This window comes from Seriola aureovittata, chromosome 2 (assembly GCF_021018895.1).
Source record: "Seriola aureovittata isolate HTS-2021-v1 ecotype China chromosome 2, ASM2101889v1, whole genome shotgun sequence".
In the NCBI taxonomy this organism is placed as follows: domain Eukaryota; kingdom Metazoa; phylum Chordata; class Actinopteri; order Carangiformes; family Carangidae; genus Seriola; species Seriola aureovittata.
Genome location: NC_079365.1, coordinates 10610897 through 10623768, shown reverse-complemented (window position 1 = coordinate 10623768; position 12872 = coordinate 10610897). Strand labels below are relative to the sequence as shown.

Here is a 12872-nt window from a genome sequence, read left to right as displayed (position 1 = left end):
TCCTCTTGAACTAGTTAAAGAAAATGTTCTTTTACATATATGGATTCCACTTGAACGTCGGTGTGAAATGTGGGCACTTTATTTCAGTTTTTCATTTAACATTTTTATGTAGCAAATGCACTTCAATGGTAATCATTACATTGTTTGAAAAAAGTACATAATTTGTGTAAATGACAAATACAGAAAAAAGCGACAGGACAAGCAACTACTGTCAGATTGTTCCACTACATCAACCTAAGTCTAGCGTCTGCGATGGCTACCAACAGCCATCTATGGTGACATTAATCAATGCGAAGCATTGCACAATACAGTGTCTTCACTAGCAATGCAAAAACATTCAATAGAGTAGCATAAAAGTTATGCTATGTAAAGTAACCAATAAGTAAGTCTTATGTAGCCAGCAAAGAAAAGCACGTGGTGGTCACAAAGAGTTCAAATGAATGGAGACAATCATTAATGCTGGTTTAAAAGACTTGATGCATCAAATACTAAAAACTCCTTAAGAGCACTATATGCAGAGAGCAGTATGGGTTGAATCAAAATAACACGATTAAAATAGTTTTCTTCGCTGGTTAAAAGGTTTCTTTCAGATCAACCCTCGTTTATTCACAATATTATGACAGTAAAATATGTTGACACAGATGACCTCAGTGGTAAATATGCTGCAAACTTGCTGGAACTCAAGAGGTCTGACATGCGCTATCAATACTGTATCTGAAAGGAAAGAGGTTCAAAGCAAACTGTATTATTGTTATTGGAGTCGTGCGTGCATGTGCATTAAAACAAGCAACGCAGACACAAGATGGTTCACAGTCATTTCACAATCTGAGTACTAAAGTGAGTTCTCTTACATATGTGTATGTACAAAGACAGTGAGTGTGTGTCTGTGTGTCAGTGTTTGTGTTTCTGTGGCGTTTTCTACACATTTGCCACTCTGTTTTGAAGTGTAAATAAATAACAACATATGCTATTCAAACAAACCACAAATCCGGCCAACTGTAAGCCTCACTTTGCTGAAAACATGTTCAAAACTTCCACACATTTCCTGCTACAGTACACATCCGCTGGCCAAACTCTATCAACAAGGCAGCATAGCACCTCAGGAAAGAGAGGTTGATTTTTCATCAACAGAAAGCCATGGGATTCTGAGGTTTGCTTGAATGACACAACCATATTATTTATTTTTTTCTGCAGCAGGTGACGCCACCTGATCCCAGGTTGGTTAAGCAAGCTTCTGAGCAGTCTCCGTTTCCTGCTGGGTGACCTTCTCCTCAGACATGATGGTCATCCATGGTGATACTGACCGAGTGATGGTCTGCTTTGCTATGTTATAGTGGTTGATGAGGGTAAAGAGGCGCCCGCGGCCCCCAGGGCCCTGAGGGGGGTAGTTGCCATACATCCCAGCTGGCATGCAGCGTCCTTGCTTCTCAAAAGAGAGAGAAAACAAGATGAAAAATACCAAGAAAAATACCACCTTGAAGCTTTCTTGAAACAAAACTACAATTAAGGAAAGTATAATGACACTTTGAGTGAAACTGTGATTCACAGTTCACTGTTGCACAATAAGAAAGCATTGATAAATATGGAACTGTAATCTCAAGCAGCAGAGGAAAAGATCACAAGCTAAGCTTCATTACCTAACCTATACAGGTGTCTGTCAAAATGGATGAGGCTTTCACAGAAAATGAGCTAATACTCAGTCACCTTCACCCCACTGCCACAGAGTGAACTGAACAATGTTGTGCTTTAATGTAAGGAATGTTGTGTTATTCCTCCCCTCAAATTTACATGGTCTCACTTTAAGTTAATTTTAAAAAGTAAATTTACAACAAAAGCTGATTAAAGTGTGGCAGTAGAGATATAATTAAAATGCCACCTTCAAAGAGAAAATTATTCTATTAAAGATCATCCCTACTAACAGAAAACAATCTCACGAATGTCAGATCTTCAAAGGGTACATTTGAGGTAAATAAAAAGTAAATCTCACTTCAATCCCTTTTATTGTGAAACAGTCTTGGTGAAAAAATTGGTCTGATAAATGGCTGCTTAGCATCATTGCAACGCATATGGACACCATTACAACAGTATGGGTGTCTATAAGGTTTATTTATATACAATGCTAAAATGCTTTACAAAGTAAAGAACAGAGGTTTACTCAGGTAAAATTCAAATAGTAAAATAAGATAACAACAATCAAATGAACATTAACATATCAACATCAGACAGGGTCACAAACAATGATGCTCAAAAGTGTTTACCGTGTAAACAAAGCTGTCAGGGCAAGGCTGCTCGTACTGGTAGACCTTGTAGACGACCAGGAATACCACACACACAAGGAAGGCCAGGGCACAGATCACCAGCAAGGTCACCTAAAGCAGACACAACAGCTCCATCATAAGCACAAGACCTATGTGACAGATCAGCCTAAGAAAACAACACATCTACTGTAACTGTCCTAATTAAAGGAGGTGAGTGAGTGAGCAGATTGGAGTAATTCATTTTTTCAGATAATTAAACAGCAGCGCAAGAGCGCAAAGTTATACGGTATATATCTAAATACTAAATACGTGAATGTATATATAAGTGACTAACAGCCAGTCAGGGCTACAGATATTCTGCATATAGTAACTCTACAGGGAAATGGCTTTTGTGACCATCTGTACAGCCCAGCTCTCACCTCTCTGGGGAGTTATGTAACAAGCTACTGGTGTTTCTGGGAAGTGGGAGGGGGATAAGGCAAGGTGTGGGAGAAATGGCCTCATTATTGTCAAAGATGTTGATCGCCACGGTGTGAGAGTGTTCTTGTTATGAGTCAACACAAATGAATATGCTTTTTCTTTGATTAGGTGCTCATAGAGAAACTGAGATCATTTCATGCAACGTCATAGAAATTGTGATTAAACAGCGGAGAAATCCTGAAGCAAATGTTGATTTTCATTGAATGCTGTGACGACAGTATATTCTAGAGGATTTCTTAGATAGGGAACAAGTGCTCTCTGTACTGTTCCCCAGAATGTTTGGCACTGATTCGATAAGATTGTTAACAGCATGTATCAATATGAGTAAAGGGATATTCTTTTTATCTGTCTGGTGTGAATCCTGCAGTTTCACAGCTGAACAGACAGTACAGCATGTATAAAGCAAAGCAACAGGAGCTTATGAAAGAGACTCTCTGCGATGAAAGGGCTGCCTGCAGCATTTCAAAGCACCAATGTGAGGATATGAGCTGTGTTCTCTGAGAAAGTGGTGTGCCTCTTTGCCTCTCAGATGTTTGAGAATTAAAGCTCTATCACTAAAGGAAGCTTGACAGTTTCATCTGTTGATTTTGAGTGTGGAGGGAGAGTGGTGCAAAGTCTGCATGCAAAACATGTGTAATTTGGTGAATTTTAAAATATTCAAGGAAGTTTTTTTTACCGTAACCCTATCAGAGCTGGAGCAAGGATTGTCTTTTGTTTTTTTCTTTTACAAAACGATTCATATGTAATTATTCTATATGGTGTGAAGAGCTAAACACATCTGCCAGAGGGGCATTGAAGGAGGTGGGAGAGATGCTGCCATTTGGAGGCCATCGCCATGGCAGCAGCTGAATTAATGAGAGTTTCAGGGCGGGGTTAAGTGAATCATTGTGCATTATATCTCCCCATGCAGCCCGGTGAGATGACAGGCAGCATAGGACACAAGACATGAAGGTGGCCTGAGCGAAGAAGCCACAGAGTATAACTTGGATTGGAGAGGCAATATTATGACGGTAGTGACAAATGTCCCGAGCTGCAGGGAAGACAGCCGTCTGCTCTCTGGCATATGCATGTGTGGAGGTGTGAGAGACATTGGAGATGGGATGATGCATGAAACACAGACAATGGCAGCAACATTATTCTTACTTTGAGTCGCTCAGATACGCCTTCAATGATGCTTATTGAGAACTCAGCAATTTTTGGAGATCGTAGCTTCCCCTTCTTGTTCTCACCATCATAGTCTGCCTTTGTCTTCACCACCACCTGGAACAAACACAGAACACACACACATTCACATGAGAGAAGATCCAGTCAGCTCATAGCTTAATGTGGAAATAGGAGTTCACAGAAGCAGGATGGGTAAAATTATTTGTCTTTTGCTTTTGTGCGTGTATATAAATAGCAGATCTGTACAAACTGATAAACCAAAAATAATTGTGCTTCCTTAATTGGACTAATTGGACTGGTAGAAATACAGCACAGGGCCCATCAGTGTGACTGTTGAAATCAATGGAAAAACATCAAATCAAAAATCTTACCTTATCTGGTGGAGGAAACTGCAGCTGACTGGCATCTAATGGTGTTATAAGAGGGATGGTGTCAAATCCGTCTTCAGAAACCACCTTTCCGTTATTTTTCTCGCTGAAATTATTTCCCAGTTTAACCATTTTCCCAGCACGAAAAAACACCAACCTGAGAGGAGGAAACAATCGCTTATTACGCCTGAATTAAAGCTATTACCTTTTGTCCTCTGCCCCTATGTGTTTGCACAAATCGTTCAAATAAACACGTGTTTTGTTTTTTTTGTTTTTTTACACATGCAAACAGCAGTACAAATTTAACAAAAAATGCTGTGCATGATGTGAGACGCTTTGTGGGCCATGAGAAAGCCTGTTAACCACAAAAGCGCAGGAAAGGACATGCAAGGCTTCGACATAATGAGACTGATGCATCACCGTGGACGAAAAAAATACGATTTACCGCATCCCAACACTTACCAGCTCAGCAGAGACGCGTTTTGAATCGGTGGATTTCTCCTGATGTGGTGACTTTATTGTTCCAGCGCTGGTGTGTGTGTGTTTTTTTTTTAGGTGTGACGCAGCCGATTTGTGGAGAGCTGGTGCACAATATGGCCAGCTGGGTTTGTGCGCCGCGTTTCCTCCGAGCTGGATGCTGCTGCTGGCGTCTGGTTGCACTGCAAGTGATGTAACATCCTCATCACATCCATCCATACACATACTCTGATCAGTGGCAGTACACCCTGGAGCTGACGGAGCCCATCACCAGCTTACATTTAGGGTAACAATCAGAATGTACAAAATTTTCATTGAGTCCAAAGATGAGGAGATTTCAGGTGAATAAAGAAGGATTTAATGGGTAATTGTGCAAATGTAGCTATTAAAAGATAAATAATAAAGATAAATAGAGATAAACTGACATAAATTCATAGGTTACAAAAACTGAAGTTATCTGCAGATAAGGTTTAAGATTTAAAAGAAAAACATGAATTAATTCTTCTCACAATTAATTAATGTGTGTATTGATGGCTACCTAACTAGTGTTAAAATAACACAATTTACTGTAAAAAAAAAAAAAATCCACTTATTTGACGTAGTCACTTTCTTGTTCAGTGAAATGAAAAAATGTGTTCACTTTACAAAACAAAAACACAAATTACAAAAAAAATGAAGTTATGCTTAACACAAAAATGTTTTGCTTTCTTAACATAAAACTACCTACTACTTCTACTAAAAGTCAGTGTTTTTACCCACCAGTGCACATACTTTAGTAAAAATTTGTCAAAGCAACAGTAAATGCAAAGGTTGAGTGCGACTTTCATTTCTTTGAGTAGAGACAATTTTCAAGCTAGCGCTGCAGCAGTGGCAGCCATACTTACAGCAGCTGTTCTGCAAGATGTCCTGATAGAAGGTTAAGGTTGGCACGAGTCAGTTCACTAAGGAAAACAGCCCTAATGTAAACCTGCTTACCCTTATGTGGGTTTTAACAGACCCATTAGCAGAGGTTTCTGGCCAGTTCAGTACCTTCCTAATGGAAAGTTATCATTTTAGAAAGCAACTTTAACATGCAGATCTCAATTTATCAGTGTATCATAAATCATACAGCAGGCTTCAAGGGTGTGCATGGAGAAAATAGCATGAAATTAACAAAAGCTATTCTGGCCCTCTGCCAGAACTGGTAATGGGCTGAGTCTGGCACTTGTGGTGTAGGCTACATCAGGCTTGGTTGTGGGTTGTTGGACTTGGGCCAGACCTCACTTAAGCCGGATCTCACGACTCAGACTCGGCCAAGGCTTAGCCAGAGTGACATGAATAACAACAGCAAAAGAAAAAATAATTGGGGAACAAACTAATGCAGAAACCGTTCATACCTGTGACAGTATTGGAAGTTGGGGGAACAGGAAACAGGACGTGCAGGGAAAAACCAGTGCAGAGGTCAGCTACCTGCGTTTATAGGCTGCCCACATACGGCGATTGCACAGTGGTCTATAAGGAACCTGCCATTCTTAGCTTAAATATGGATGAAAAAAAACATGATGGCTGCAGTTCCTCTATATACAGTCTGCATATAATAAGTGAAATAGGTTCATTAAAAGGTTAATTTCTTGGTGCTTAATGTTAACAGTACAACTTCTACTGGTCAGAATTAAAAATAAGCAAATACAAATGTTTGTATGTTAAAAATTGAATATTAGTATGAGGGAAACCATGATTGTATTTTAGATTCTAAGCATACCTTTATAATAATTACTGTAAAAGCAATCAAAATATATTTTCCATACAATCAAATATATTAATATCAGTCAAGTTGGGCTCCATATCTGTGTTTTGGCTTAAGTGTGATTCCAATGAGGGAAAAGCACATGTGAAAGGAAAATAATTTGGAAAAAACAATATTCATTTTTATTAAGAAATAAAAAACTTCTAAACTGAGTTGGGACTAAAATGCTTTTGTTTTTTGTTTTTTTGTTTTTTGTTTTTATCTGCATGACTTTGGACTGTGGGAGGAAGCTGGTGAGTGTGGTTTGATTAGATTTGTTTGACAGTGACCAAACAACCTGCTAAATGTCAGCAAATGCTGCTAAATATTGATTGGTGTAGAGACGACTTGTGACATCATCTTTTTCAAGAGGAGTCCGGCCCATTACAAACCACTGAGGAGAGCAAAGGGAAAACAGAAAATTGAAAATCTCTCATGTGAAATAAGCAAAACTGTTATAACCTCAGCAGTAGGGATCCATTAAGCTAAGATACAGCCTATCTATGCTTAAATAATCACCTTGAATTGTGAACAAACATACCTCCCAGAATACAGCAGACAGTCCTAGTTAAAATACATAACATTTTGATTGTACTAAGCCCTTAATATCTTCTCATCATATATCTAGAAATGGTGAAATGAAGCTGTGTCTGTGCATATTACCCAGTGGCCTGTTGCCAGGCTACAGTGAGAATGAAAGGAGTTTAGGAGAGGATGCAAAATATGATCAACTCCAGTCTGTTAATCCATAGTGACAGAAAAGGGGAAAATGACAGTGATCTCGCCACACATTGAGACAGAAACCATAGCTCTCGAGTGGCCGGTTGACTTAGCCTGGTGGCTATGAGAGCTGCAGTGCCTCCAGGTGAAGATGCTTATTACTTGATTGTCTGGTATAGAGTATGTGATGAGTCTTTGGTACAAAGTCATTTGCAATCAGATTTGTCCTACCTGGGGTCTAAGGGGTGAAGTCATGTATTTCCTGAAAGCAAATACAGCATGGTGAGGAAGTGACTGTGATATCTTGCCATTGTTATTCTTTTAAATGTGAAACAGTACCTGAGTTGGATCAAAGTAAGTATTGCATTGATGCTGAATAAATTCAAACCCTTTTCATTTAAATGAGCAAAACTCACAATATAATGTCAGGATGCAAGAATTTATGAATTTCTTGCCATCCACTTCAGACCGATTTGATCTCATTAGTTTTGATAATACAATGGAACTCTTTGAGAAATATTCTGGTTTCTTTTGGATGCCTTTCTCATATATAGTTATCATTATGTTAAACAACATACGGTTATCAGTGCATGTTGCACTGCACATATATGCTCCTAACAAGGGCATAGGTTTACATGACCTTTAATGCCTTGATATACTATGATGTTTTTGGTGTTTTTATGCCTTGCTATACTATGTCGTTCTATTCCTTACCATACTATGACGTTTTTATAACCTTTTATGCCTTAATATATTATGATGGTTTTTTTTTACATTTTATGCAATACTATACTACGAAGTTTTTATGACTATTTATGCCTTAATATATTATGGCATAATTTGACCTTTTTGACTTTTTATGCCTTACTATACTATGTCATTTCATGCTTTACCATACTATGACGTTTTTCTGAGTTTTTCTGACTTAATATACTGTGATGATAGTATATATAATAGTAGTATAATAGTATGATGTTTTTTATCATCATACTATTTTTTATCATCATAGTATGACAGTTTTTTACCATACTTTAATATGTCATTTAATTCCTTACCATACTATGATGTGTATCTGCATTTTTATGTCTATATATACTATTTCTTTTGATTCCTTACCATATTATGACTTTTTATGACCTTTTATGTCTCGATATACTATGATGTTTTTTTGACATTTTATGCTATACTATACTGTGATGTTTTTATGACCTTTTATGCCTTATTATACTATGATTTCTGTTTGACGTCTTATGCCATACTATACTACAACATTTTTTGCCAATTTTTGGCCTTACTTTATTATGTCGTTTAATTCCTTACCATACTATGACGTTTTTTGACATTTGTAAGCAATTGTATACTGTAATGTTTTTTTGATGTTTTACTCCTTACTATACTATGTTGTTTTTTTAGGCCATACTATACTGTGAGCTTTTGGGCATTTCTATGCCTTTCAATAGTATGTCATTCTATTCCTTACCATACTATGACGTTGTTATTGCCTTTTATGCCTCATTATACTATGATGATTTTTTGACGTTTTATGCTATAGTATACTGTGACTTTTTTTTGGCATTTTTATGGTTCACTATGCTATGTCATTCTATTCCTTACAATACTATGACATTTTTATGACCTTTCCTGCTTTAATATACTATGATGTTTTTTTGACGTTTTATGCCTTACTATACTATGACGTTTATTGGCTGTTTTATGCCTTAATATACTATTTCCTTTGATGCCTTACCATACTTTGACGTTGTAATAATCTTTTATGCCTTAATAAACTATGATGTTTTTTTGGCATTTTTATGCCTTACTATACTATGTCATTCTATTCATTACCATACTATGACATTTTTATGACCTTTCCTGCCTTAATATACTATGATGATTTTTTGACGTTTTATGCCACACTATACTATGATGTTTTTGGCGTTTTTATGCCATACTATACTGTTTCTTTTGATTCCTTACCATACTATGACATTGTTATGAACTTTTATGCCTTAATATACTATGATGTTTTTTTGAAATTTTGGGACATACTATACTATGGCATTTTTCACCAATTTTGGGCCATACTATACTTTGAGCTTTTGGGCATTTCTATGCCTTTCAATAGTATGTCATTCTATTTCTTACCATACTATGACGTTGTTATGACTTTTTATGCCTTAATATACTATGATGTTTTTTTTTTTGACGTTTTATGCCAAACTATACTGTGATATTTTTTGGCATTTTTATGCTTCAGTATGCTATGTCATTCTTTTTCTTACCATACTATGATGTTTTTATGACCTTTTATGCCTTAATATACCATGATGTTTTTTCAAATTTTATGCCATACTATACTATGGCATTTTTTGGCACTTTTATGCCTTACTATTCTATGCTGTTTAATTCCTTACCATACAGTGACGTTGTTATGACTTTATATGCCTTAATATACTATGATGATGTTTTGACATTTTATGCCATAATATACTATGACTTTTTTTCACATTTTTATACCACACTATACTATGAGGTTTTTGGCATTTTTATGCCACACTATGCTGTTTCTTTTGATTCCTTACCATACTATGACATTGTTATGAACTTTTATGCCTTAATATACTATGATGTTTTTTAAAAATTTTATGACATACTATACTATGACATTTTTTGACATTTGTAGGCAATACTATACTATGATGTTTTTTTTGATGTTTTACGCCTTACTATACTATGTCGTTCTATTACTTATCATACTATGACGTTTTTATGACCTTTTATGCCTTAATATACTATGATGTTTTTTTGACATTTTATGTCATACTATATTATGAAGTTTTTATGATTATTTATGCCTTTATATACTATGACATTTTAATGTCTTACTATAGTTTGACGTTTTTGACTTTTTATGCCTTACGATACTATGACTTTTTATGATACAGTATGTCTTACCATAGTATGAAGTTTTTATGACTAGTAATGCCTTACTATAGTATCTCATTCCATTCCTTACCATACTATGAAGTTGTTATGACCTTTTATGCCTTATTATACTATGATGTTTTTTTCACATTTTATGCCATACTATACTATGTCATTTTTGGCACTTTTATGCCTCACTTTACTATGTCGTTTAATTCCTTACCATACTATGATGTTTTTATGAACGTTTATGCCTTAATATACTATGTTGATTTTTTGACGTTTTATGCCATACTATACTATGACTTTTTTTCACATTTTTATACCACACAATACTATGACGGTTTTGGCATTTTTATGCCTCACTATACTAAATCATTATATTCCTTACCATACTATGACATTGTTATGAACTTTAATGCCTTAATATACTGTGATGTTTTTTTGAAATTTTGGGACATACTATGGCATTTTTCACCAATTTTAGGCCATACTATACTGTGAGCTTTTGGGCATTTCTATGCCTTACTATAGTATGTCATTTTATTTTTTGACGTTTTATGCCATACAATACTGTGACTTTTTTTTCAAATTTTTATACCACACTATACTATGAGGTTTTTGCCATTTTTATGCCACACTGTACTGTTTCTTTTGATTCCTTACCACACTGTGACGTTGTTATGACTTTTTGTGCCTCAATATACTATGATGATTTTTTGACGTTTTAAGCCATACAATACTGTGACATTTTTTGACATTTTTATGCTTCACTATGCTATGTCATTCTATTTCTTACAATACTATGACGTTTTTATGACCTTTTATGCCTTAATATACTAAGATGTTTTTTTGAAATTTTATGCCATACCATACTATGACATTTTTTGACATTTGTAGGCAATACTATACTATGATGTTTTTTTGATGTTTTACGCCTTACTATACTATGTCGTTTCATTTCTTACCATACTATGACATTTTTATGACCTTTCCTGCCCTAATATACTATTATGATTTTTTGACTTTATATGCCATACTATACTATGACGTTTATTGTCTGTATTATGCTTTAATATACTATTTCCTTTGATGCCTTACCATACTTTGACGTTGTTATGATCTTTTATGCCTTAATAAACTATGATGTTTTTTGGGGATTTTTATGCCTTAATATACTATATTGTTCTTTTCCTTACCATACTATTACATATTTATGACTTTTCCTGCCTTATTATACTATGATGTTTTTTTGACGTTTTATGCCATACTATACTATGGCATTTTTTACCAATTTTAGGCCATACTATACTGTGAGCTTTTGGCATTTTTATGCCTTACTATAGTATGTCATTCTATTTTTTATACCATACTATGACGTTTTTATTACCTTTTATGCCTTATTATACTATGATGTTTTTTTGACATTTTATGCCATACTATACTATGACTTTTTTTCACATTTTTATACCACACTATACTATGACGTTTTTGGAATTTTTATACGTCACTATACTATGTCATTCTATTCCTTACCATACTATGACATTGTTATGAACTTTTGTGCCATAATATACTATCATGATTTTTTGACTTTTTATGCCATACTATACTATGACTGTTTTTTCACATTTTTATACCACACTATACTATGAGGTTTTTGGCATTTTTATGCCACACTATACTGTTTCTTTTGATTCCTTACCATACTATGACATTGTTATGAACTTTTATGCCTCAATATACTATGATGTTTTTTTTGAAATTTTATGACATACTATATACTATGACATTTTTTGACATTTGTAGGCAATACTATACTATGATGTTTTTTTGATGTTTTAAGCCTTACTATACTATGTCGTTTCATTCCTTACCATACTATGACATTTTTATGACCTTTCCTGCCTTAATATACTATGATGTTTTTTTGATGTTTTATGCCATATTATACTATGACGTTTGTTGTCTGTTTTATGCTTTAATATACTATTTCATTTGATGCCTTACCATACTTTGACGTTGTTATGATCTTTTATGCCTTAATAAACTATGATGTTTTTTGGGGATTTTTATGCCTTAATATACTATATTGTTCTTTTCCTAACCATACTATTACATTTTTATGACTTTTCCTGCCTTATTATACGATGATGATTTTTTGACGTTTTAAGCCATACAATACTGTGACATTTTTTGACATTTTTATGCTTCACTATGCTATGTCATTCTATTTCTTACAATACTATGACGTTTTTATGACCTTTTATGCCTTAATATACTAAGATGTTTTTTTGAAATTTTATGCCATACCATACTATGACATTTTTTGACATTTGTAGGCAATACTATACTATGATGTTTTTTTGATGTTTTACGCCTTACTATACTATGTCGTTTCATTTCTTACCATACTATGACATTTTTATGACCTTTCCTGCCCTAATATACTATTATGATTTTTTGACTTTATATGCCATACTATACTATGACGTTTATTGTCTGTATTATGCTTTAATATACTATTTCCTTTGATGCCTTACCATACTTTGACGTTGTTATGATCTTTTATGCCTTAATAAACTATGATGTTTTTTGGGGATTTTTATGCCTTAATATACTATATTGTTCTTTTCCTTACCATACTATTACATATTTATGACTTTTCCTGCCTTATTATACTATGATGTTTTTTTGACGTTTTATGCCATACTA

At 34.8% G+C, this 12872-nt stretch overlaps 1 protein-coding gene across 1 annotated transcript; it reads right to left on the bottom strand.

The window, feature by feature from the left end:
• Window positions 1-63: 63 nt before the first annotated feature.
• LOC130186826 (neuronal vesicle trafficking-associated protein 1-like) lies at window positions 64-4932 on the bottom strand. The gene is made up of 5 exons (XM_056404121.1): window positions 4733-4932; window positions 4274-4427; window positions 3882-3998; window positions 2259-2369; window positions 64-1423 (listed from the first exon to the last, which is right to left on the bottom strand). The coding sequence occupies exons 2-5, from the start codon at window positions 4400-4402 to the stop codon at window positions 1223-1225; spliced, it is 558 nt and encodes a 185-aa protein (XP_056260096.1). The 5' UTR covers window positions 4403-4427; window positions 4733-4932; the 3' UTR covers window positions 64-1222.
• Between the last annotated feature and the right edge of the window lie 7940 nt (window positions 4933-12872).